The 23351-nt window shown below is 42.0% G+C and overlaps 1 protein-coding gene and 1 long non-coding RNA gene across 16 annotated transcripts in view; one reads left to right on the forward strand and one right to left on the reverse strand.

Annotated features, from left to right (window-relative positions):
• The window catches only part of LOC128323700 (uncharacterized), a 46477-nt gene extending 44795 nt beyond the window's left edge, over positions 1-1682 (reverse strand). The window contains exon 1 of the long non-coding RNA XR_008306433.1: positions 1177-1682. This is a non-coding gene — a long non-coding RNA (uncharacterized LOC128323700). The remainder of the gene's footprint in view (positions 1-1176) is intronic.
• The window catches only part of PIEZO2 (piezo type mechanosensitive ion channel component 2), a 469614-nt gene that overhangs the window by 397925 nt on the left and 48338 nt on the right, over positions 1-23351 (forward strand). For 14 of the 15 annotated variants that reach the window (XM_053247271.1, XM_053247278.1, XM_053247272.1 and 11 more), the window contains 5 exons: positions 7587-7775; positions 9924-10170; positions 11172-11304; positions 20876-21023; positions 21144-21358. In XM_053247271.1, coding sequence (XP_053103246.1) covers positions 7587-7775; positions 9924-10170; positions 11172-11304; positions 20876-21023; positions 21144-21358 — 932 coding nt within the window. The remainder of the gene's footprint in view (positions 1-7586; positions 7776-9923; positions 10171-11171; positions 11305-20875; positions 21024-21143; positions 21359-23351) is intronic. The other variant, XM_053247279.1, reaches the window with a different exon arrangement.

Here is a 23351-nt window from a genome sequence, read left to right on the forward strand (position 1 = left end):
GAAGAAATCCACCCTCACTCCTGAAAAATCTCTATTGTACATAGGCGCCATTCTGGATACAGATGTAAAATGGGCTTTCCTTCCGGAAGAAAGGAGATTTTCAATTGTACATCTAATCTGCTCTTCCAAGTCCCAGCCCACCCAGCAGGCACAATCCATCCAGCACCTCTTGAGTCTAGTGGCATCTTGCACAGCAACTGTACAATATTCAGACTATGCATGCATACTTACAGATGTGGTTCCTGTCAAACTTCAAACCAAATGTAGACAGCCAACGAATGCAACATCTAATGCTACAGACAGCCCTGGACTTCCTTCTCTGGTTGACTAGTCCATAGAACCTCATGATGGGCTTCCCATTTCCTACTACTACTCCCAATTGGACTGTTACTACAATCTGAAGGGATGAGGCGCACATTGTGCAGGCCACTGTGAACAAGACTTGCTGAACAGATAGCAGGCATCCCTACATATACATTTCCTAGAACCCTTTTCTTCCACTCTTAAGAGGCAAAAGTGCTCCTGGATAACACAACAGAGATCATATACATCAACTGCCAGGGTGACACAGTCTCCAAATCCCTCTGCAACCTCTCCATTAAACTTTGGGACTGGTCTACAAATCATCAAATTTATCTCCTGGCCCTTCACTTAAAAGGTATCAAACACTTTGGCAGACACTCTCAGGAGGCAAACAAATCTGTCTTGTCAACACAGATGGAAAGTCAATCTAGACATTCCTTCCAATTTTTTCCTTCACTGGGGAACTCCCCAAGTGGATCTTTTCGTGACACAGCACACACAAAAAAAGCCCCCTCTTCTGCTCGAGAGTGGGAATAGGGAACGGATCCCTGCGAGACACCTTTCAAATACCATGGAACAACCAGGTAGTATATCTCTTTCTACCCTTCCCCCTCCTGTCCAGGGTGCTAATCAAGATCCTTCAGTACAAAACAAAGTTATATTTAGCATATTTCTATACTGCCCAAAATGCCAGTTCTCAAAACGCAAGTTAGGGGTGTGCACAAAACCAGCTGACTCAGTTTGGTTCAAATCCGAAACAGACCAGGCCAGTTTGGTTCTGCACCCCCTTGAACCCACCCCAGTTCAGGGTTTTGTTTTGTTTTTGGGAGGGGGTCACAATATTTTTAAACTTTTTTACTTTTTCTTACTCACCCACTCCAGGGGCTTCTCCGGGGCTGCAGGGGGGGATCACCAGGAACCCCCGCCCCGCTGGCCTCTGTTATGGTAAAAACCACCCGGTCCAGGCAGTCTTCAGCCCATTCTGGGCCTGACCTGCATGGCAGCAGCCATTTTGGAGACTGCCACACATGCCCAGTAGGCCTCTGTGTAGCCATATCTCTCTCTAGGCCTCAACTGTCGTCTCCACCAACCCTCCACCAACCTTCTCCCCAGGACAAAGGCAAAAAATCCTCCATCGTGGCCTGCAGACATTGAACATGACTGCTTGGAGGCTGAACTACTAGACAACATCCTACTTCATGAAAGAAAGGTTCTCTTTAATGAAAGATACAATTATAGCTGTTAATACTATAGCTAAATCTGCTAAATCTGCTAAATCTCTAGGGTTTGAATTTATGAATGCCTCTGTATGCCAAGTCCTGTATCTAACTTCCTTGAAATGCACAGGCCTTTCAAATTCCTCTATGAAGGTCCATATGTCAGCTCTATCAGCAGTACATGAAGGCTGGGATTCTAAGGCCTTATTTTCCTACCCTGATTACAAACAGTTTCTTAAGGGAGCCTCAGAGCGCTTTGAGAAGCTTGAAATCCTTCCACAGGGACTATTGTTGAGGTGCAAACCCCACATTGTGAATGATACCATATCATCAAAAGATCAAAAGTTACAGGTAAGCTACAGGTTTATTTGTGGAGTGGATTTGTTTATTTAAATAAGAACTATTTTATCTACTTATGGATCATCATAAGAATTTAGACAATGTGTATTTATATCATAATTGGGATATTTGGAAAAGGTTTTAGAGAGCCCCTGGTGGCGCAATGGTAAAACTGCTGCCCTGTAACCAGAAGGTTACGATCCTGACCAGGGGCTCAAGGTTGACTCAGCCTTCCATCCTTCCGAGGTCGGTAAAATGAGTACCCAGAATGTTGGGGGCAATATGCTAAATCATTGTAAACCGCTTAGAGAGCTCCGGCTATAGAGCGGTATATAAATGTAAGTGCTATTGCTATTGCTATTGCTAGAACACGCTCCATGCTGAAATAAGAGCCTCCCCATCCCTTACAACTTAAAAAGGCAGCCAGGACACATTTGTTCACCCAGGCTTTTAATTAGATACTGTTTTGATTGTTTAAATAAATAAATAAATTATTCATTTAATCATATTTTTATACCGCCTGATATGTAAATCTCTAGGCAGTGTACAGATGCCAACATTAAAATCACAGGTTAAAATACATAAAACACAATAAAAATATTTAAAAATATATTAAAATTATTTAAATTCTTTTTTTATTTTAAATTTTTATTGGATTTTACAATAGCTTTTACATTCAAATTACATTCATTTATCTAATTCTAAACATAAGTAAATATTGACTTCCCATTTGCCTATCTGCGTGGTTCACAATAACTATACATATAAACCATTGCTATAATAATTCAAAACAACCTGCTGTTATTACTATATTTCAAACCCTACTGAAAAGACCATATTAGAAAAATAATTTGTTAAGTAAAGCACAAATGGTTCCCAATCTTCTTTAAAACATTCCAAATTTTTATCTCTTATAAGTGCTGTAAGCTTTGCCATCTCAGCATATTCCAAAATTTTTATCAACCAGTCTTCTTTTGAGGGCATTTTAGTGTATTTCCATTTCTGCGCATATACTATCCTGGCTGCCATGGTTGCATACATTAAAAATGTAAAATTTCTTCTAGAGCACTCTCTTTCAGTTATTCCCAGCAAGAAGGATTCTGGCCTCTTAAGAAATGTCACTTTAGAGATTTTCTTTGCCTTCCCACATGACCACCACATATGGAAAAAAGTTCCTTCACAATGTCCACATTTCCAACATTTGTTTGAAACATTTTTATACATTAATGATAATTTTTTCGGTGTCAGATACCACCTATACATCATATTATAATAATTTCTTTTAAAGTATAACATGCAGTAAACTTTAAATCAGTTTTCCATCATTTTTCCCAAGCAGTCATTGGTATATTATGACACACATCTTGAGCCCATTTTATCATAGTCGTTTTTACCACTTCATCTCTTGTCTCCTCCAAAAGCAACAACTTATACAGCTTAGAGACTAATCTTTCATCATTTTCACACAGCTCTTTCTCAAATCTTGACATTTGATCCACAAACCCAACCTTAAGATTCTTTTTATAAATTTCATTTAGCTGATGATACTGAAACCAATTACTAACCAAATTGTGTAATTTTTAATTGACAACCCTTCTCTTGAAAACATAACAAATCCCTATAAGTACCCCATTCAGATTGGATATTTGTCTCTTTACGTGCTAAAGCCTCAATCGGGGATACCCATAGTGGAGTTTTACACTCCAACCATTTTTTATATTTTGCCCATACTCCCATCAGACTCCTTCTTACATAGTGATTAAGAAAGTCTTTATGCACTTTGCTTTTATCGTACCACAAATATGAGTGCCAGCCAAACCTTCTATCGAATCCTTCCAAATCAAGAAAATTATTTAAATTCTAAATAAAAGCTTGAGAGAACAGGAAAGTATTGAGGGACTTCCTGAAAACAAACAGAGAAGGAGATGCTCTTATTTCAGCAGGGAGCATATTCCAAAGCCCTGGGGCAGCCACAGAGAAAGCCCAGTCCAGTGTCACCACCAGATGAGCTGGTGGCAACTGTAACTGGACTTCTGCATGAGATCGTAAAATGCGGGAGGGTTCGTGACAAATGAGGCACTCTCTTAAATAACCTGGTCCCAAGCCATTAACATCTTTATAGGTAATAATTTATATTTCACCCATAAACATATCAGCAGCTATTGCAGTTCTTTCAAAATTGGTGTTATATGGTCCCTTCATGTTGTCCCAGAGACCAATCTGGCTGCCACATTCTGTACCAATTGTAGTTTCCAGGCTATGTACAAAGGCAACCTCACATAGAGTGCATTACAGTAGTCAAGTCTGGAGTTTACCAGCATATGTACTACTGTTTTAAGGTCATTCACCTCTAGAAATGGACGTAGCTGATGTATCAGCCGAAGCTGATAAAAAGCACTCCTGGCCACCGCCTCAACCTGAGAAACCAGGGAGAGCTTTGGGTCCAGGAGCACTCCCAAGCTACATACCTGATCTTTCAGGGGGAGTGTAACCCCATCCAGAACAGGCAGATCTAAACCATCTCTTGAGTTCCAAACCCCCACAGTCAGTACTTCTCTTATTTGGATTCAACTTCAGTTTATTATCCTTCATCTAGCCCATTATCACCTCCAAGCAGGCATTTAGGGAATATATGCCATTTCCTGATGAGGTCAACATGGAGAAGTAAATCTGAGTATTATCAGTATATTGATAACACCCAGCACCAAATCTCCTAATGAGCTCTCCCAGCAGTTTCATGTAGATGTTTTCGCTTTGCAGAGCAACAGTCTCCAAGCGACACCATCTGAAATCTACCAGAGATGTAGGAGCGGAACCACTGTAAAACAGTGCCACCCAATCCCACCTCTCTCAGGTGGTCCAGATAGATACCATGGTTGATGGTATTAAAAGCTGCAGAGAGATCCAAGAGGATCACACTTCTTCTGCCGATAGCTAATTGAAGATCATCCATTAGGCCAACCAAGGCAGTCTCAACGCCATAGCCCACACAAAAGCCAGTTTGAAATGGGTCTAGATACTCTCATCCAGAACTGAATGGAGCTGAGAAGCGACCACTCGCTCAATCACCTTGCCCAATCATGTAAGGTTAGAAACAGGACTGTATAACTAACTCTGAGGTAATTTCTTCAGAAGTGGTCTAATAATAGCTTCCTTAAGACAGGAGGCATCCTACCCTCCCTCAGGGAAGCATTCATAATATTTATCAGACCATCTCTGATAATATAATTATCAGATGAGATAAGCCAAGTTGAGCAAGGGTCAAGAGAACAGGTTGTAGAGTGCACAGTCCAAAGCAGTTTTTCCACTTCCTCAGGAGTCACAAACCCAAAATGATCCAATCTAATCCCATAGGAAGATTTGCTGGATACCTCCACAGTAGACCCTGCAATAACCATGGCTCAGCCCGAATGTGAGAAATTTTATCCGCAAAAAAGTCATTTGAAATGTCACAGCGAGTAACCGATGGTTCCAAGTTTACATTCAAGGGAGAGGGGGTACATACAGCCCCCTCACAACCCTAGACAACTCATTGCAGAAGCAATGTGGACAGAAAAGAACTGCTTCTTTGCCACCCAAACTGCCAGAGCATAGATCTTCAAATGTGCTCTGTGTTGTACCTGATCAGACCTGCATCAAATCTTCCTCCACTTGCGCTCTAGTCATCTACCTTGCCGCTTCAGCTCCTGTAACTCATCCGAATACCAGGGGGCTGTGTTTAAAGCAGGTTGGAGAGGATGCTTAGGAGCGATCCTAAGCTGTAGTAAATTCATTATTCCATGTTTGCACCATAGCGTCAACAGAATCACTAGCAGAGCCAACCCTAAACAATTTCAAGGCTTCTTGGAATCCTATTGGATCCAATAACCTCCTTGGATAGACCAACCTAATAGATCCTTCACCCCTACAGAGGTGGGCCGAGGTTTTAGCTTCTACCTTAACCAGATGGTGATCCATCCATGAGAATGGGGAGATGACAGGAGTCCCCACCCATGGAACACCACCCTGATATGAGCAAAAGACTAAATCAACCCCTGCTAACTTGGCAAAGAGGCACCTTTTAACATGGTGATTCTCTTTATTGAGCAGGGAAAGAGTAACTGGCCCGATCCACCCCCAGCACAGTATCTCCAGTGACTGTTGCTGGTGTCTATCTGATGTTTCTTTTTAGTCTGTTAGCCTTTGGGGACAGGGAACCATCTTATTTATTTATTATTTCTCTGTGTAAACCGCCCTGAGCCATTTTTGGAAGGGCAGTATATGAAATTGATTGAATGAATGAGTGAGTGAATGAATGAATGAATCGAGTGTGTGACCAGCATCATGTCCAGAGACCAATTGGGATGGGCCCACAGTCATCATGGCCTCTATGAACTCTTGAGCCGCTCCCAACAACCCAATCCCAAAGTGAACATTGAAGTCCCCCACGAACAACAACCTGGGTGACTCCAATGCCAACTCAGCAACCAGGTTCGTCAGCTCAATTAGGGACTCCACTAATGGGCAGCGGGGTGATCGGTACACCAGCAGAAGTCCCAATTTATCCCTGGTCCCTGGACTTAGGTACACACATTTGACATAGGCCAAATCTCTGATAGGGATCCTGGAAAGAGAGATGGTATTCTTAAAGACCCCACCTCCCCGCCAACATCCTCTCACCTGCTTCACCATGGAATAAGCTTCTGGGAGAAGCTGGGAACAGACTGGACCACTAGCCTCTTCCGACCAGCTCTCTGTGATACATACCAAGTCAGCTCCTTCATCCATGATCAAGTTATGCATTATCTCAGATTTATTGTGAACTGACCTGGAATTACAGAGTAATAAGGTGAGGTTCTGTGGGTGGTTGTCATTGCTCTCCAAGGTCACAGAGATGGTAGGCCTGCTGGAAGGGGCAATAGCAATTAAATTTCTAAATTCCCTTCCCTTATAAATAATGATCCACTGGCCTACCAATGCCATATCTTCGTTGATTACCCATCACCACTGGTATAGCTGCCCAATGGCCATCCCCCACCTCCCCATCTCTGTTCAACCCAAGACATATACCTGTATCAAGCCTAACAAAAAAACTAAGCAGCAATGGAGTGAGCAGGACTCTTCTTTCCAATGATCCCAAACAATAAGTTGGCCCCAGCCCTCAGTCCCACCCCTGAAGGCCACCACCAAAGGCTGGCCCCCTTTGGCAGCTGGCTTCGGCGGCCACACCTCCGGCTAGCCCTGGTCCCTATTTAAGCCAAAGGACCACCAGACCCCACCTCTCACATGGGCTTTTGGAGCCTGGCAGCTGGAACCACCCCCCACACAGATGACGCTCGTCAGTGCACCCAGACTGTGGCTGCAGCCAGCACAGGATCAGCAGGCGATGGTACTCTGTTACTCAAGGCTAGAGGGAGGGAGAGCCCGCTCTGCAAACCTTCCAGCCCAAGCAGGCAAGGGAAATTCTGCTGTTAAAAAAGCAGACCCCAGCCTCCCAGCTAGTCTTCTGCTCACTTGAGATGTTTTGAAGGTGTCTCCTTCTTCAGTTAGCATTTATTGACCCTAAATACCAGTATATGGGGCACCAACACTAGAGGAGGACTATTGCCTTCATTTTCTGTTTGAATGCTGGGCTAGATGGATGTTTGGCTAATCTTGCAAGGTTTTTGTGTTCTAATAATGTTTTGTCATTTTATGAAGCCTGTGGGATATACTTCTTACCTTTATCAATTCATGTTTTTTGTACAGGTGACAATCGTGATCAAGTATTTCTTCCAGTTTGGTTTCTTCCCTTGGAATAATAATAAACAAGTAGAAATTTATGAACAAAAGCCATTCCATCCTCCTAATATTATTGGTGTTGAGAAGAAGGAGGGTTATGTACATTATGATCTTGTTCAGCTACTTGCCTTGTTTTTCCACCGATCCATTTTAAAGGTATTTTAAAATTAAATATGTATTTATTGGCTGATATCCTGACAACGCACTTGTGCAAGGCTGTTGTGCTAGCTGTTTGCACTGAGTATGGATTTTGTATTCCAGACTCGTATTACACTAGTGCAAGCATGTATGTGCACAACAGGTTCGAAGACACATGGCTCATATGTTTTAAAGAGAGATTCTGTGAAATAGTACAGTTTTGAAAATTCCTGTGCCTTTGTGCAGGTGCACGATTCTTTTGTGCTAGCTTAAATTTGTTCATTGTGAAAGTGCATAGTTAGAATGTCAGCCATTGCTTTTAACTTATTTTTTGTACAGAGTTATATGATTGTCAGCATGCTAACCAGTGTTCCCTCTAACAGAGATTCCCAGATGTTGTTGACAACAACTCCCAGAATCCCCAGCTTTGATGGCTTTTGCTTGGGGATTATGGGAGTTGTAGTCAACATCTGGAAATCCCTGTTAAAGGGAACACTGATGCTAACCTTCCATAATAACTGAGTTACTGTTTGCATGTTGCAAAACTGAGATTAAAATATGTGGAGATTGCACATTATAAGACTAAGTGAAAATCTCTCTGTGCAGAGTCAGACCTGAACATTATTAGTAAACTGACATAGTTGCTTATCTAAAGCTGAAAGCACTCTGGTATGGATGTATGGATGTTAGTTATATATAGCGGGGGAAGGGGAGGGGGGAGGGGTGGTGTACATATTTGAAGTCACAATATAAAATAAAACAAACAAACAAAAACATGTTCACAGAATAAAAACAATTCACAGAATAAAACAAAACAATTGCACAGAATAAAACAATTAAACAGTTTGAAATTAGTTTTAAGTTAAAACCTGAGAAAATAGGTGTGTCTTAAGGGTCTTTTTAAAAGCAATCAGAGATGGAGAAGCTCTTATTTTGACAGGGAAGCCACAAGGAAGGCCCGGCCCTGAGAAGCCAGTGGCAAGCGTAACCGGACCTCCCCATATGATTTTAATAGATGGCAGGGTTAATGACAAAGAAGGTGGTCTCTTAAGTAACCTGGACCTAAGCCATTCAGATAATGACCAACACTTTGGCCATTATCACACTCGGAAGCATATCATCATCAGCCATTGCAGTTCTTTCAGAATCAGTGTTTCTGGCTTATTAGTAGCTTCTTTTGAGCAGTCAACTTATAAGTTGTAAGCATCTCTTTGTACCCTTCTTGCAACAGCCTGGACTCTAATGTTATAGGATGAGCTGACAAGAGTTTGACCCTAAAACCTGTTTTCATTGCCATTCTGTTTTAGCCACAACCAGCCCACACATGTCTGCATTAGGACTGTGATATCTAGAAATAATGTAAATACTAGCATGTATACTGTTTACCAAATTGTATATTTATATTCTTGGGATTTGGTTCACAAGAAGGTAGGTGACTTGAAGACAGAGGCTTCAATCCAAAAGTGCCCTGCCACTAATGAAAAGCCTCTTCCACCATGGAGGAGCTGTTTCTGACTTAGCAGAAAGTATTGCATGAGAAAAGTGACCTCCAAATCCAGAGTCATTTTTAATTTGTGCAATTCCTGTGCAATACTTTGTGCATTCTCTCCCTCTCTCTCTCTTTTACATTTTATATCCAGCTCTCCTCCAAGGAGCCCAGAGCGGTATCCTACATACTTGAGTTTCTCCTCACAACAACCCTGTGAAGTAGGTTCGGTTGAGAGAGAAGAGTCACCCAGCTAGTATCATGGCTGACTGGGGATTTGAACACGGGTCTCCCTGGTCCTAGTCCAGCACTCTAACCACTACACCATGCTGGCTTTTCAAGTCTTACGTATGGCGCACTAGAGTACACATGCTACAACCTATATTTTCCTTATTCACTATGTTTCTCATACTCAGAGACAACCCACAATACATTGTGACACTGCACTGCAAGTCATTTTATGTTTGTGCTTGTACAACAGTTCACAGAACAACACTAACACATTTTCTCCATTCATTAACAGTTCCTCACCAGCATTGTCTATAGAGAGGAAATTGTGTATAATTCAATATAAATTATTTTTGTTTTTAATTAAAACAAAACAAATTACAGTATGTATGATTTTGTGTAGAATTTTTGCATATAATTAAATATAAAGATGACAAACTTCTCTCTCTTAGTGTCATGGATTGTGGGATGAGGATGATGGAGGAGAAAATTTCAGTAAAGATGATTCTGATGATGAGTTGGATGAATTAGACAGAAAAGGTTCTCCTTTTGATTTGACATCGGTGAATTTGGATGCATCTGTTGAATCCATTCATGTCCATTTCCCTGAGCAGCAGACTGCCATCCGTAGGAAAAGTTCAAGCAGTGGCTCACAGCTCTCACACAGATCCAGCTTTTCTTCACATCCTTCAAAAAGAGGTATGTGAATGGTTAACACTACCCCGGGTGCAGATAGAAGGAAGGTTGGAGGAGCAATTCCTCACTTAATTGGGGGGACTGGGCAGAGGAGGAAAGGTATGGGCCAGGAGATAGGGGTTATTATTGGCAGGGGAAGTTGAGTAAAGTAAACTGAGGGGGAACTCCTCAAATGTTTAGGGGGAGATCTGCCCATGACAATCACCAAAACTAAAGCAAAATGATGGTGTTGTATGGTACTTAACTTGTTTTTAATTCAAAAAAAAGATAGATAAATTTTATTACTGTCTTTGACCATTACAGAAACATGAAGGAAGCAATGCAAAACTAAACATCTCACCTGAATATGCATTTCCTTTCACAGACAATAATAAATGTTAAGTATGTTACAAGTAGGTACAAAAATTCATATGACTATTAGGCTGTAAATACTCACTATTTCAGCAAATATAGGTTCCCAATCTTGAAAAATATAAAGGAAGTACACTTAGGCCCAGTTAACTTGTAACTTAAACTGTGGTTTAGTACTACGTGGTTGAGCATAAAGGAGCCACGGGCTGACATGCTTCCTCCTCCTAATTCCTCTTCTCTCTTGCATGAGAGATGGAGAGTGATAGTTTCTGCTTTTACTTTAGGAGCCATGTGTCCATGCATTTTCTGAGTTTGGGGAACTGAGCTGGTTGAGATCCTGGTTTGTTCTAACTTTAGTCAGTCAGTCATACCACAGTTCCCGGATTTCATAATGCAGTACACAGGTCATTTTAGAGTGAAGCTGCTTCCTTAGGCTCATTCACTTAGTGCTAAACCATGACTTAGTATTGTGACTGAACTGGGCCTTAGTGTGTCTTAAATGCTATATATCATCAAACCAATTCAAAGTTTTACTTGGAAACCAAGATGCAAAGATAATAGACTGTGATTTGTTTAGTCTGTATCATAACTATCGCTAATTTAAGATTAATAGGTCACTTTGTAATTGTTTCTTTCCCCATCTGTATTCCCAGGAAGTACCAGCACACGGAACAGCAGTCAAAAAGGAAGCAGTGTGGTGAGCATAAAACGAAAATCAAGGAAAGAGCTTCTTATGGAAAAGCTGCAAGAACAGATGATCAGAGCAAAGGCATTTACAATTAAAACGTGAGCAACTAATGACATTATTAGGTTAAAGAAAAGAGGGATTGTGCATGCAGAACAAATAGACTTAGTATGGTTAAATGTCTTAAGGAACTAGAGGTGCCATTTGGGGGGAAACTGCAGAGCAATCCAACTTCATACTGGAATCCACCACATTTTCATGTTAGATGCACCAAGCCCCAGTGCCCATTTGCAGGAGCCCCATTGTGCACAGACGTGGAAAGGTGATGTCATTTGCACTACATCAATGCAACCATACTATGTCTGTCTTTTCTGAATGCACATAAATGTTGTGGCCAAGTGTGTTTCTGAGGCCACCAGATTCCCACTGCCCAAAACTGATGCACTGAAAGATAGAAGATTAAAAATTAAATGGCCAGCCTTCCACTTCTCAGCTGAGAGCCTCAACTGAAGCTCACCTCTTCCAATATTTCATGACTTCTGGAGGCAAGTGAGCATGGTCAGTCTTCAATAAGCTGTTTTTCTTTTTCTTGATTAAATTAATGTATTTAAATTCTTATACCATGCCTTTTAAAGAATATATAAAGTAGCTTGCAATAGAAAATAAATGAAAACCAGTACAATCAGAAATTAAAAGTGGGAAAGATGAGAGGAGACAGCAGACAGTATGCACTAAAATGTAACAGAACAAATAAATTAATACAGATTAAAAGCCACCTTAATCATGAGTTGATGGAAGCAGGAACAGTAGGTGCAAGATGCAAGACAACTCTCCTGAGGCAGGGAGTTCCATACCTAGGGGTTGTGGCAAGGAAGGCCCTCTCACATGTGCCTGCCAAACATCCCTCTGGCAAAGATGATGCAAACAGGAGAGCCTCTCTAGATGACTGAAGAGTATGGGCAGGATCATATAAGGAACATGGTCCTTCAGGTACTTTGGGCTCAAGTTGCTTAGGGCTTTAAAAATAATAACCAACACCTTAAATTGGGCCCAGAAACAAATTAGAAGCCAGTGCAGCGGATGCAGGATCAGTGTAATATGGTTCAAAGGACCAGCCCCACTCAGCAATCACCACATTCTGCCATAAACCCTTTGCCACTGCTACCATCTGGGCATCCACGGTCACACTTGTGATGATGAGCACCCCCAGACTGCATACCTGAGTTTTCAGAGAGAGCGCTACATAGGGTGTGTGCAGATCAATTTGCTAGCAAATTGATCTGCCGCAAATTGTTTCATTTGTGAATTGAATCACCCATTGAATAAAGGGGTTGATTTGATCATGAATTGTATCACCCCCAATTCATGTGGATTGATTCACTACCAATTTTTTTTCGTGGGCACCATTTTGTCTCAGTGTTTTTCAATCACTGATTGGTCTTCTGGCACTGGCTTCAGATTGGCTTGAGGTCTCCTTGCTTCTTGGTTTGCTAGTTGTCTTTCAAATCAAGTGTTAACAGGGCCAACTGTGCCCCCACTGCATGGGGAGATGATTTGGGAGGCCAAAGGCAGTTCAAAATGTATATAAAGGGCTGCTTGGAGAGGCAGAGAGAACCATTACTTTTGTGCCTTAGGAAAGGAGAAAACTCTGATAGAGACATGGAGAGACTGTAGCAGCACTGAGGAGAGCATAGAGACTGTGGTCTGGGCCTGCCTGGCAGTGAGTGGAGCAGCAGTGAGAGGAGAGAGACAGTGCCTACTCTGTGTGTCTATTTTTAACCTTTTAATTAGGGATGTGTACAAAACCAGTCTGCCCAGTTTGATTTGAATTCCAACCAGGTTCAAACCAGGTAGGGAGGTTCGATTTGGTTTTGCTCGAACCCCCCTTTGGTTCAGTTCAAATTCAAACCTGATTCAAACCATTTTGAACTGGTTCAAACTGGTTTGAACCTCCAAAACTGGGTTGGGTAGTAGGCACCCATGGGTGCCAACTACCACCCAAACTCCAAAGCAATCAGACACTCCTATGATTTTAAATGATTTTTTGAAAATTTTATTATTACTGCTCATTATTCCCTATGTGGAGTACCAGGGGCAAAAAACTGGGGTGGATTGTAGCCACCCAGGGGTGCCTACCAGCCACTGAATGGCAAAGCAATTGGAGACCCCTGCGATTATTTGTGAATTTTGAAGTTTTTTTCAAATTTTTTATTCCTCCCATAGGGAATAATGGGGATTCGAGCAAATGTATTGCTTCACGATACGTTGTGAACGGGTAGCCCAGAGCAGAGTGTGGTGGGTAGTAGTGCCCAATGGTGGCAAGGAAGCTACCAGAATTATTTCAAAGGAATTGGGCAAAGGGCTGGTTTTTTGTGATTTGTTGAAGTTTAAGCATCTTTAAGGTTTTTCTCATAGGGAATAATGGAGGTTTCAGCAAATCTATCACTTCACGTTGGGGGGGGAAAGGGATGGCCCAGAGCAGAGTGTGGTGGGTGGTAGTGCCCAATGCGGGCAAGGAAGCTACCAGAATTATTTCAAAGAAATTGGGCAAAGGAATTTTTTTTGTGATTTGTTGAAGTTTACGTGTCTTTAAGGTTTTTCTCCATAGGGAAAAATGGAGGATTCAGCAGCCCCATAACTGCACTTGGGGGGTTCTGGGTTGGCCCAGAGCAAGTGGTGGTGTAGTGCACAGAGAGTTCCAACCACCCCCATGGGTTGCTAACCCATGGGGTACTGGTTTTTGTTGTTTCTGAGGTGTTCTGAGTGTTGATTCTCTGGCAGCATATGAGATTTTCAGTGACAAACCATGAATCCACTCTCGTTTGCTATCAAAGACTCTACACTCAGAGAACACCTCAGAAACAACAAAACCCTGTACTCCATGAGTTAGCAACCCATGGGGGTGGTTGGCACCCTCTGTGCACTACTCCATAACTCGCACTACAGACCAAACCAAAACTCGAGGCAGGCAGTGCTGCCTGCCTGTGTCTGGATAACACCATGGCCTCAGATTGATGCTGGGCGCTGGCTCACACATGGGTCAGGTGAAGCAGTCCATACAGTTCAGTTTAGTTTGTTTACAGTCTGTGACTGGAGAAACATATACATACAGCTCTAACAGTAACAATTGCTAATCCAGCTGTTTGTAGACCTTATGGAGTCCAGCTATACAGATAGACTGACTTCGAATTCTAATGGCATTGAGACAGAACTTAGCAACTGCATAAGTAATTTTGTCATCACTATCAGATAAAAGATAGCTAACACAGGATTCATCTGGGCAGCCATGGTAATTTGCTAGGTGGGGCAGTATTAGTTCATAGTGAGTGTCCACATAGAAACTACAGTATAGTGGCACATGCGGTAGTGTCTCAGTAGCACCTGACTTGCAAAGACAAAACTGCTCTGTCTAAGGGACTTTTTTGATCCTGCCTTCAAACACAGCAGAAGGTAAAATGTCAAAGTGTGCTAGTATGAAGGCTTTGTGGTATTTTGCTTCTGTAAGCTTATCTAAATAATCATCAGGTTTCATATTCAATAGTTGGTTACCCACCATTAATCTCCTTGATATAAAACTTCTATTGGATTGCCAAACTACATCACAAATTCTTCAGAGAGTGCCAAGTGAGCTTGATCAAGATTCATAGCCAACAATGACTGTGGATCAAACCCATAGGAAGACAATTTCCTTTTAAGTTCCATTTCCAGGTTGGAAATGAACTTATCTACTAACGTGACTGGTAACAATCGAGTGGGATTAAAGTTTATTTTGAGCCAAAATTTAAATATTAAAAGCCAGATTTTAGACACAGCATTTATCAGACCTGCCTCCACTCTCAGAGCTTCATTAGAAATGCCTCGTGGTACTTAAATAGCTTTCTAGGAAATTTAGATTGGACAGCTTCTACAGCTTGGATGTTACGATAAAGACTGAGCTATGCTCCATAGAGCAAATGAGCTAACACCTTCGACTCAAAGTCCTACAGCTGCCAGGATAAAAAGTCTGCCTCTAGAGTAGAAAAACACCAATATTGCCAATGATGACCTTTGAGAATTTTGAATACGTATTCTTGATAGATTCAATGACTAACTGTGGAATAAAATACTGTAAGTACTTACAAACAACTTACTAAGCACTTATAACAACTGACCTGCTTGAGCTTCTGTCCATCAATAGACCAACGTAAGAGTTTGGGGCGCTTAGCAAACCTCATGATCTGCATTTTAGAATAATTAATCTGCAGAGCATGATCTTTACAGTAGGAAGCAAGTGAATTAAGCTCTCTTCTCAGGCCAATAGGAGTCTGTGATAGTATTAAATCATCATCTGCATACAAAAGTACTGCTACGGGTTTAGAGGTTAATATTGAAAGTCTGAATGAGTGAGAGATTCAACCATAGAGTTTATATAAAAATTAAATAATAGCGGAGCCAGAACGGATCCTTGTTTCATGCCTCTGTTTGATGGAATGTCTTTCGAGAGATAACCTGCTGGATTGCACCTAACTTTCAAATAGATATTCTGATGCAATTTATATGTTAACAAAAGTAAGCAACTATCAACAGTGGATGCTTGAAGTTTAGACCACAGCTTTTCCCTAGATATTGAATCAAATGCAGATTTAAGGTCAACAAACACAGCATAAAGCTTTGAAATATATTTTGCTATCAGATGCTGTAGAATCAAGGCTTGAGACAGTGGTGAATAAACAGGCCTAAAGCCAGCCTGTTCTGATGCTAGCATATTTTCAGTGTCTATCCAGTCTAGCAAAATGCCTAGCATCGATCTTACTTATTATGCTCAAAAGGCTTATCGGTTAATAATTGGCAGGAAGAACTCTTTCCCCTTTTTTGTAAATGGAGACACTGATAGCAATACCTCAGTTCTATGGCATAGATGCTGATAGATCAATAAAAGTGAAAAGTGAGGCCAAAACAGGAGTCCACCATTAGCTGGTGTGACTGAAGGCTATTCTGGAAGCAAGTCAGCAGTTAGATCTAAACGAAAAAAGGTAATTTTCTTCCCTTGAGTAAAGACTATAAAAGTGACTCTCCCATACAGTGGCCGGGTTAATACAATCCAAGTGGGAAGGACCTGGTGTAGGACTTATCGCCACATAGTGCCAAAAGAGAGTTGAATATTTGCCCGAGAGGCAACTATCATTGCCATGAAGTTCTATGTGCACCCATTTTTTAAAAGATCTCATTAGAAGTTTATATTGCTTTTTCAGACTCAACAAGTTCTGAATAGTTACTATTGAGGAATTCTCCCTGTATTTCCTGTATGTGTTGACAAGAGTTTGTTTAACCTAATAATGTTCTTGATCAAACCAATGGTGTGAGTGGATATTTCTATAGGGGCGCCTCCGTGAGATGGGGTTAAAAATAATTGAAAATATTGAATAAGACCATCCTATGGTTCTAAAGCATTAGACTCCGGGTCATTGAAAAGAGATGCCCAGAGCTGCAAACAAAGATCAGGATTTAGGTTGACTATAGATTTTTCTTCAAGCTGTTTTCCCCATCTGAGGTGGCTCCCTCAATAAGATATGGGAGCACTGCCAGCTCCTCGAATACATGTGTGTCAAGGGGTAGTAGAGTCAAAATTAATGGAAGGTGATCACTTTCAATTCAACTATCAGTTTGGAATTGGTCCACAAGCTTCAGTGCATTCCGTGAGACAGCTATGTAGTCAGGGGAACTCATTCCCCCACCCCCAACCAGTAAGAAGTTTCACCTGAAAAGTCACTAGTCATAGCCCCCAAAACAAGAGTGGCAGCGACTTCTCCAATGTTAGAGGCAGGAGTCTCTCCCAGCCCTATCTTGGAGATGAGGGAGGGAACTTGGAACCATGCAGATTCTCTTACAAGAGTGGCCCCATCCCCTAGGGGAATATCTTACAGTGCTCACATGCAGTCTCCCATTCGAATGCAAGCAGAGTGGATCCTACTAAACAAAAAGGACAATACATACTTTCTACTACAAGACCAGCTCTATTTCCATTTCCAGCATGCAGCTCCTAAAAACCACCCTTGGAGCTGAGTCAGAGAGAAATTATCTCTGTGCTGGGATGCAGAAACGAGGCAGCACCCCCCTCCCCATGGATAACCCTTGGATCCTGTGGCTAGTGGTGTGTGAGCCGGCTCAGTTAGAGCTGGGCTCAATGTTGAGCCAGTTTGGAGTCAAATCAAATCAATATTACATACAGGTGAAACTCGGAAATTAGAATATCGTCCAAAAGTCCATTAATTTCAGTAATGCAAATTAAAAGGTGAAACAGACGCATTACATGCAAAGCGAGATAAGTCAAGCCTTAATTTGTTATAATTGTGATGATCATGGCGTACAGCTCATGAAAACCCCAAATCCACAATCTCAGAAAATTAGAATATTACATGGAACCAAGAAGACAAGGATTGCAGAACAGAACAATATCGGACCTCTGAAAAGTATAAGCATGCATATGTATTCAGTACTTGGTTTGGGCCCCTTTTGCAGCAATTACTGCCTCAATGCGGCGTGGCATGGATGCTATCAGCCTGTGGCACTGATGAGGTACTATGGAAGACCAGGATGCTTCATTAGCGGCCTTCAGCAATTCTGCATTGTTTGGTCTCATGTCTCTCATCCTTCTCTTGGCAATGCCCCATAGATTCTCTATGGGGTCAGGTCAGGCGAGTTTGCTGGCCAATCAAGCACAGTACACTGTATACTTTTCAGAGGTCCGATATTGTTCTATTCTTCAATCCTTGTCTCCTTGGTTCCATGTAATATTCTAATTTTCTGAGATTGTGGATTTGGGGTTTTCATGAGCTGTACACCATGATCATCACAATTATAACAAATTAAGGCTTGACTTATCTCACTTTGCATGTAATGCGTCTGTCTCATATATCAGTTTCACCTTTTAATTTGCATTACTGAAATTAATGGACTTTTGCACGATATTCTAATTTTCCGAGTTTTACCTGTACATAGACCATCATAAATTGGTCCAAATATTATGGTCATGGACCAGCATAAACTCCAAACTATTTGGAATCAAACCAGACAAGGCTCAGCCACTCCAGCCACTCGGTTCGGTTTGAACCGAGCCATCTTGGAACTCTTCTTGTATCCCATGAGAACTCCCATTTAACTGTAAAGGGGGCCAGCCATGGGGGGGGGGGTTTGCGCAGAGGCAGCTCCTTCACCCTTCTGGCCTCCCTCAGAGTAGGCAGGGCCAGCAGCGGCCTGGTCCAAGTCTCTGTACATGCACAGGGACCATTATGGTGAGCTTTAGACATGTGCAAAGGCCATGCACAATGGTCACTAAAATGCCTAAATGTGCTGAGGAAGGCCCAAACCTCTGGGGGAGGCCATCACCACCCCCGCAACCAGTGGTAGCACTTATAAGTAGCTACTAACTTTTCTCCCAGCCCCTCTACCCTTAGGACACTCCCTCTTCCCCTTTATTGGTAAAAGGGAATCACCAGGTTCTCCTTTATCAGTAGAGCCCCAAGCCAGTTTGTCTCAGTTCAAACTCAAACCAGGTCCAGTTTGACCAGAGCAAACCTGAACCGGGCTGGGTCAGCTCAAACCCAGCCTGGATTCAATCCAAACTGTCAAAACCAGTTTTGTGCACACCCCTACCTGTGGATTCCCTCAAAGTGGGGCAACCCCTCCATGAGGGGTTGCCCCACTCCACCCATCCTCTGATTTCCAAAAAGCTGGCACTCAAAATTAGTCCTGGAGCTGAGTCAGAGAGAACATCTCTGACCCATAAAACTTTGAGGGAATCCATATTTAATCAAAATGCGTACCCCATCCCCCAATACACCATATCAAATGCTTTTTCTATATCCAAGTAAATAATAGCAGCCAGATCTTGGTTCTCCTTCAGACTAAAGCTAATAAATCATTCAAAAGTCTAATATAATTATCTGATCCTTGGTGGCCACAAACCTTGTCTGAGCTGGATGCATAATAGTGGAAAGTACAAACTGCAGCCTACATGCCAACATAGTTGTCAATATCTTAGCATCCCCATTTAATAAAGAAATAAGTCTGTAACTAGAACGCAATGAAGAGTCCTTACTCCGCTTTACAAGAACAATTATATAAACCTCATTAAAAGAAGGGAGTAGACACTTATTCAGAACTAACTCTGTCAGAGTTTCCCATATGTTCCAGTTGTCCTCCACCAAACCTTTTCTTACAATCCACAGTATTCAAAGGAATGAACTAATGCATAGAATTGGCTTGGAGTGCAGAAGCCTTCCCTTATGCCACTGTTGTAAATATTAACAAGGAGTGACTTGACATTACTTGTATAGGATATTTAGAAAAATGTATTTCCATAAAGGACTAATAGGTGAAAGGTTAGTAACCCAGGACTAACTGTGTCTTAGCTGTAGATATCAATATCCAGCACACAAAGCCTCACAAACCTTTATTGGTCCTCAGTCAGTTTTAGCAGTCTTGGAACTAGGAGTAGGGCTGTGCACGAATCAATTTTTTCAATTATATTTGTATAATTGAAAATTTGTATAATATAATATTATTATATAATAATTTGTATAATTGAAAATCGAATCACCCCCAATTTGTTTTGGGTCCAAATCTGGCCAGCTAATACAAGGGCATTTTGTTTTGTCCACAAATCTCCAAAAAAAGGTAGATTTGGGTACAAATCGTTTCATACCCAAATTGATTTGCACAATCAGCAGGTGTAGGCAGTGATTCTCACAGCAGCAGGAAGGGGGTGGGGAAAAAAAATCTCTTTTCTTCAATCAAGAAAGCAGGAACAAAAAGCAGAGAATCCACTCCAGGCAGCAGACAAGCCAAAGCAAAGCTTCTCTGGCTCTCTCTCTCTCTTTCTCTTCTGCCACGAGGCAGAAAGGCAGAATGGTGGCTGCCCGCCTCCTTAGGTACATTTGAAAATCCCTCCTTCCAACTTCCCCCATCCGTGTCCCTTCTTTGACCCTTCCCCTAGCTAATGCGGGGTCAGTAACCCTGGGCAACACAAGATTTGAATGGAAACTAGCCAATCTGGAACCAGGGGGGAATCGCCAGCTAATCATTGCACACTGTAAGTAAATCACCAATCTTGAAGCTTGGAAGTGCGGGATTTAAAAAAAAAAAATTCCTGACAAAAAATGGAGACAGCAAGAGAGATCACCACAAAATGGAGGTCTGAATCTACAAATTTTTCAGGTCCGAAATCTGGGCAATTTGTTTTGGACCCGAATTTGGCCAGCTAGCAAGCAAAGGGGTGATTTGTTTTGTCCACAAATAGTCCAAAACAGGTAGATTTGGGTACAAATAGCTTTGTACTGAAACAGATTCGCACATCCCTAACTAGGAGTAATTCTAACTTCATCATTTTTAATGTCCCTGTCCCTCTAATACTATGTCTTGAAACTTTTGTTTATCTTAAACATCTTGGAATAACAAGCTGCACATGCAACATGTGGGAGAGGAGAGGTCAACACAGCTGGACAGAGAGATCTCAGATTCAGCTGGCTGGATTGTCTTGTATGATATGGGACCAGTAAAAAGGGGGCAGGCAGCATTGTGGGCTCTGTGTCTGGCTTTGTACATTAATGGACAAAGTGAATACATTCCTGTCTACTATAAATAAAAGTACATGATTATTTACAGAAATCGAAATAGTATTTTCTGTTGTTTCAGGACACTACAAATATATGTTCCCATAAGAACATTTTTCTACAACCTCATCCACCCAGATTACAGTGCTGTGACAGATGTTTATGTCCTGATGTTCCTTGCAGATACTGTGGACTTCATCATCATTGTGTTTGGATTCTGGGCTTTTGGGGTATGTCATAAGAGGCTAGTGTGTTTAAATGAATATGCCATAGATGATGCTCCACTATGACTAATGATCAAGAAAAGATACGGTTTGTGCTTCATTACCCCTGCTTGCTTTTCTTTTCAGAAACACTCTGCAGCAGCAGATATTACTTCTTCATTATCAGAGGACCAAGTGCCAGGAGCATTCTTAGTGATGGTTTTAATTCAATTTGGAACCATGGTAGTAGATCGGGCACTGTATCTGAGAAAGACTGTCATGGGAAAAGTAATCTTCCAGGTCATCCTTGTTTTTGGTATTCACCTTTGGATGTTCTTTATCTTGCCTGATGTAACACAAAGGTACATTCTTTTTTAACAACAACAACAAAAACACGTTAATTTAGTACTGTTGCCTCTACTGCCTTAAAAAGGTGACCAAAAAAAGGAAAGGTGTACTATGATGGTCACAAGAAAAATATGCTGTACTGGAAAAAAACAAAATCAAAAGAGCAGTGGATAAATAAGAGTGGACTAGTTCTCCTAATTTGGACCATACATTAGATGAGCTTAGTGGTGATCCAGTATCCTTCACAGCATGGGTTTTGCGCCTGTGCAGTAGTACCCATGGACAGGGGCGGATTAGCCTTTTTGCCACCCATAGGTGGAAGGCCGCCCATAGGAGGAAGGCTGGAAACGGGCTGCTCAGCAGAGAGGCAAGAGGCCTGTGCAGTCAGTTGGGAGGAGGAAGGCCAGCTGGAAGGAGATCGCCACCTCCCATCCCAGTAAAAGGGGAACACTCTGCTCCTCACCTCCCCCTTCCCTGCAGCCTTCACCACCAGCGCCACACCCATCCCACCTTCCCAAAAGGTACAGGATTTGCTAAGGAGAACTCTCCCCTCCTTGCCCCCACTGCACAGGTTATTATTATTTTTTAACACCATGGGGAGGACTTTGTCCTCACGCCCTCCCTTGCTGCTGCCAATTTTGCCACTGTAGGCAGGCGCCTACTCTGCCTTTCCAGTAATCCGCCACTGCCCATGGAAGGATTCCCATCTCCTCAAAGCTCTCTTAAGCTTGGAGGAAGAAACATCAATAACCTGTGCTGTGCTGATGACACCACTCTTATAGATGATAATGCAGATGATCTGCAAGCTCTAGTACTGAAAGTCAAGGAGCACAGTGAAAAAATGGGACTACAATTAAATGTAAAGAAGACTAAACTAATGACAACGGGTACAGCAACCAGCCTCAGAACTGACAATGAAGACATTGAAGTGGTGGATAGCTTCTGCCTTTTAGGATCGACCATCAACAGTAAAGGATCCAGCAGTCAAGAAATACGCCACAGACTAGCATTTGGTAGAGTTGCAATGAAGGCCTAGGAAAGGATATTTAGATGCTATGATGTGTCTATATCTACAAAGATTAGAATTGTTTGGACAATGGTTTTCCCCATGACACCCTAAGGATGCGAAAGCTGGACTTTGAAGAAGCAAGATAGAAAAAGCATTGATGCTTTTGAACTTTGGTGTTGGAGAAGACTTTTGAGGATACCATGGACAGCCAGGAAAACAAAAAAATGGATCATAGAACAAATCAATCCAGAATTTTCACTCGAGGCACAAATGACCAGGCTCAAACTATCATACTTCGCACACATTATGCGAAGACCCAACTCCCTTGAGAAGTCCATAATGCTGGGGAAAGTTGAAGGAAAGTGAAGAGGATGACCAGCAGCAAGGTGGATGGACTCGATTATGACAGCAATGAATGCACCACTGAGAGACCATAAAGGCCAAGTTGAAGACCAATCATCCTGGAGAGAATCTATCTATGTGGTCACTAAGAGTCGACACCAACTTGACAGCACTTAATCAATCAATCAAGTCCAACTTATTACCATCTGTTATTACAAACAGGGTGTTAACCTCCTACCACTGTTAAGGCCCATTCTACCTCTGGCCACCTCTGCTCCTCATGTCTGGCATTGATTTCTCTGAAATTCAGAAACCCACAATTTGGTCTTCCAGCTTACCCTTCATGAATCATTATGGTTTGGACATCCATTCTGCAGCTGAGGCTTTTTTTGGGCGAGTGGTGCCAAAGAAAATACTGTAAATTGACATCCTCAGGCCCATCTCCTTTTAGGGGGAGCACGCTAACCGCCCATGTTGTGAAGGATACTGGATCACCACTATGATAAACAGGTTGCTCACCTACTTTATAACTTTCGGTCTTTTGGTGATTTGGTATCATTCGTAACACCTGCTCAGCATCCAGCCTTTCGGTTATACTTACCAGACCTGTTGTTTCGTGAAGTTGATTCTACACAGCTGCCAATCCAGAACTGAGG

The sequence above is a fragment of the Hemicordylus capensis genome, chromosome 4 (assembly GCF_027244095.1).
Source record: "Hemicordylus capensis ecotype Gifberg chromosome 4, rHemCap1.1.pri, whole genome shotgun sequence".
NCBI lineage: Eukaryota > Metazoa > Chordata > Lepidosauria > Squamata > Cordylidae > Hemicordylus > Hemicordylus capensis.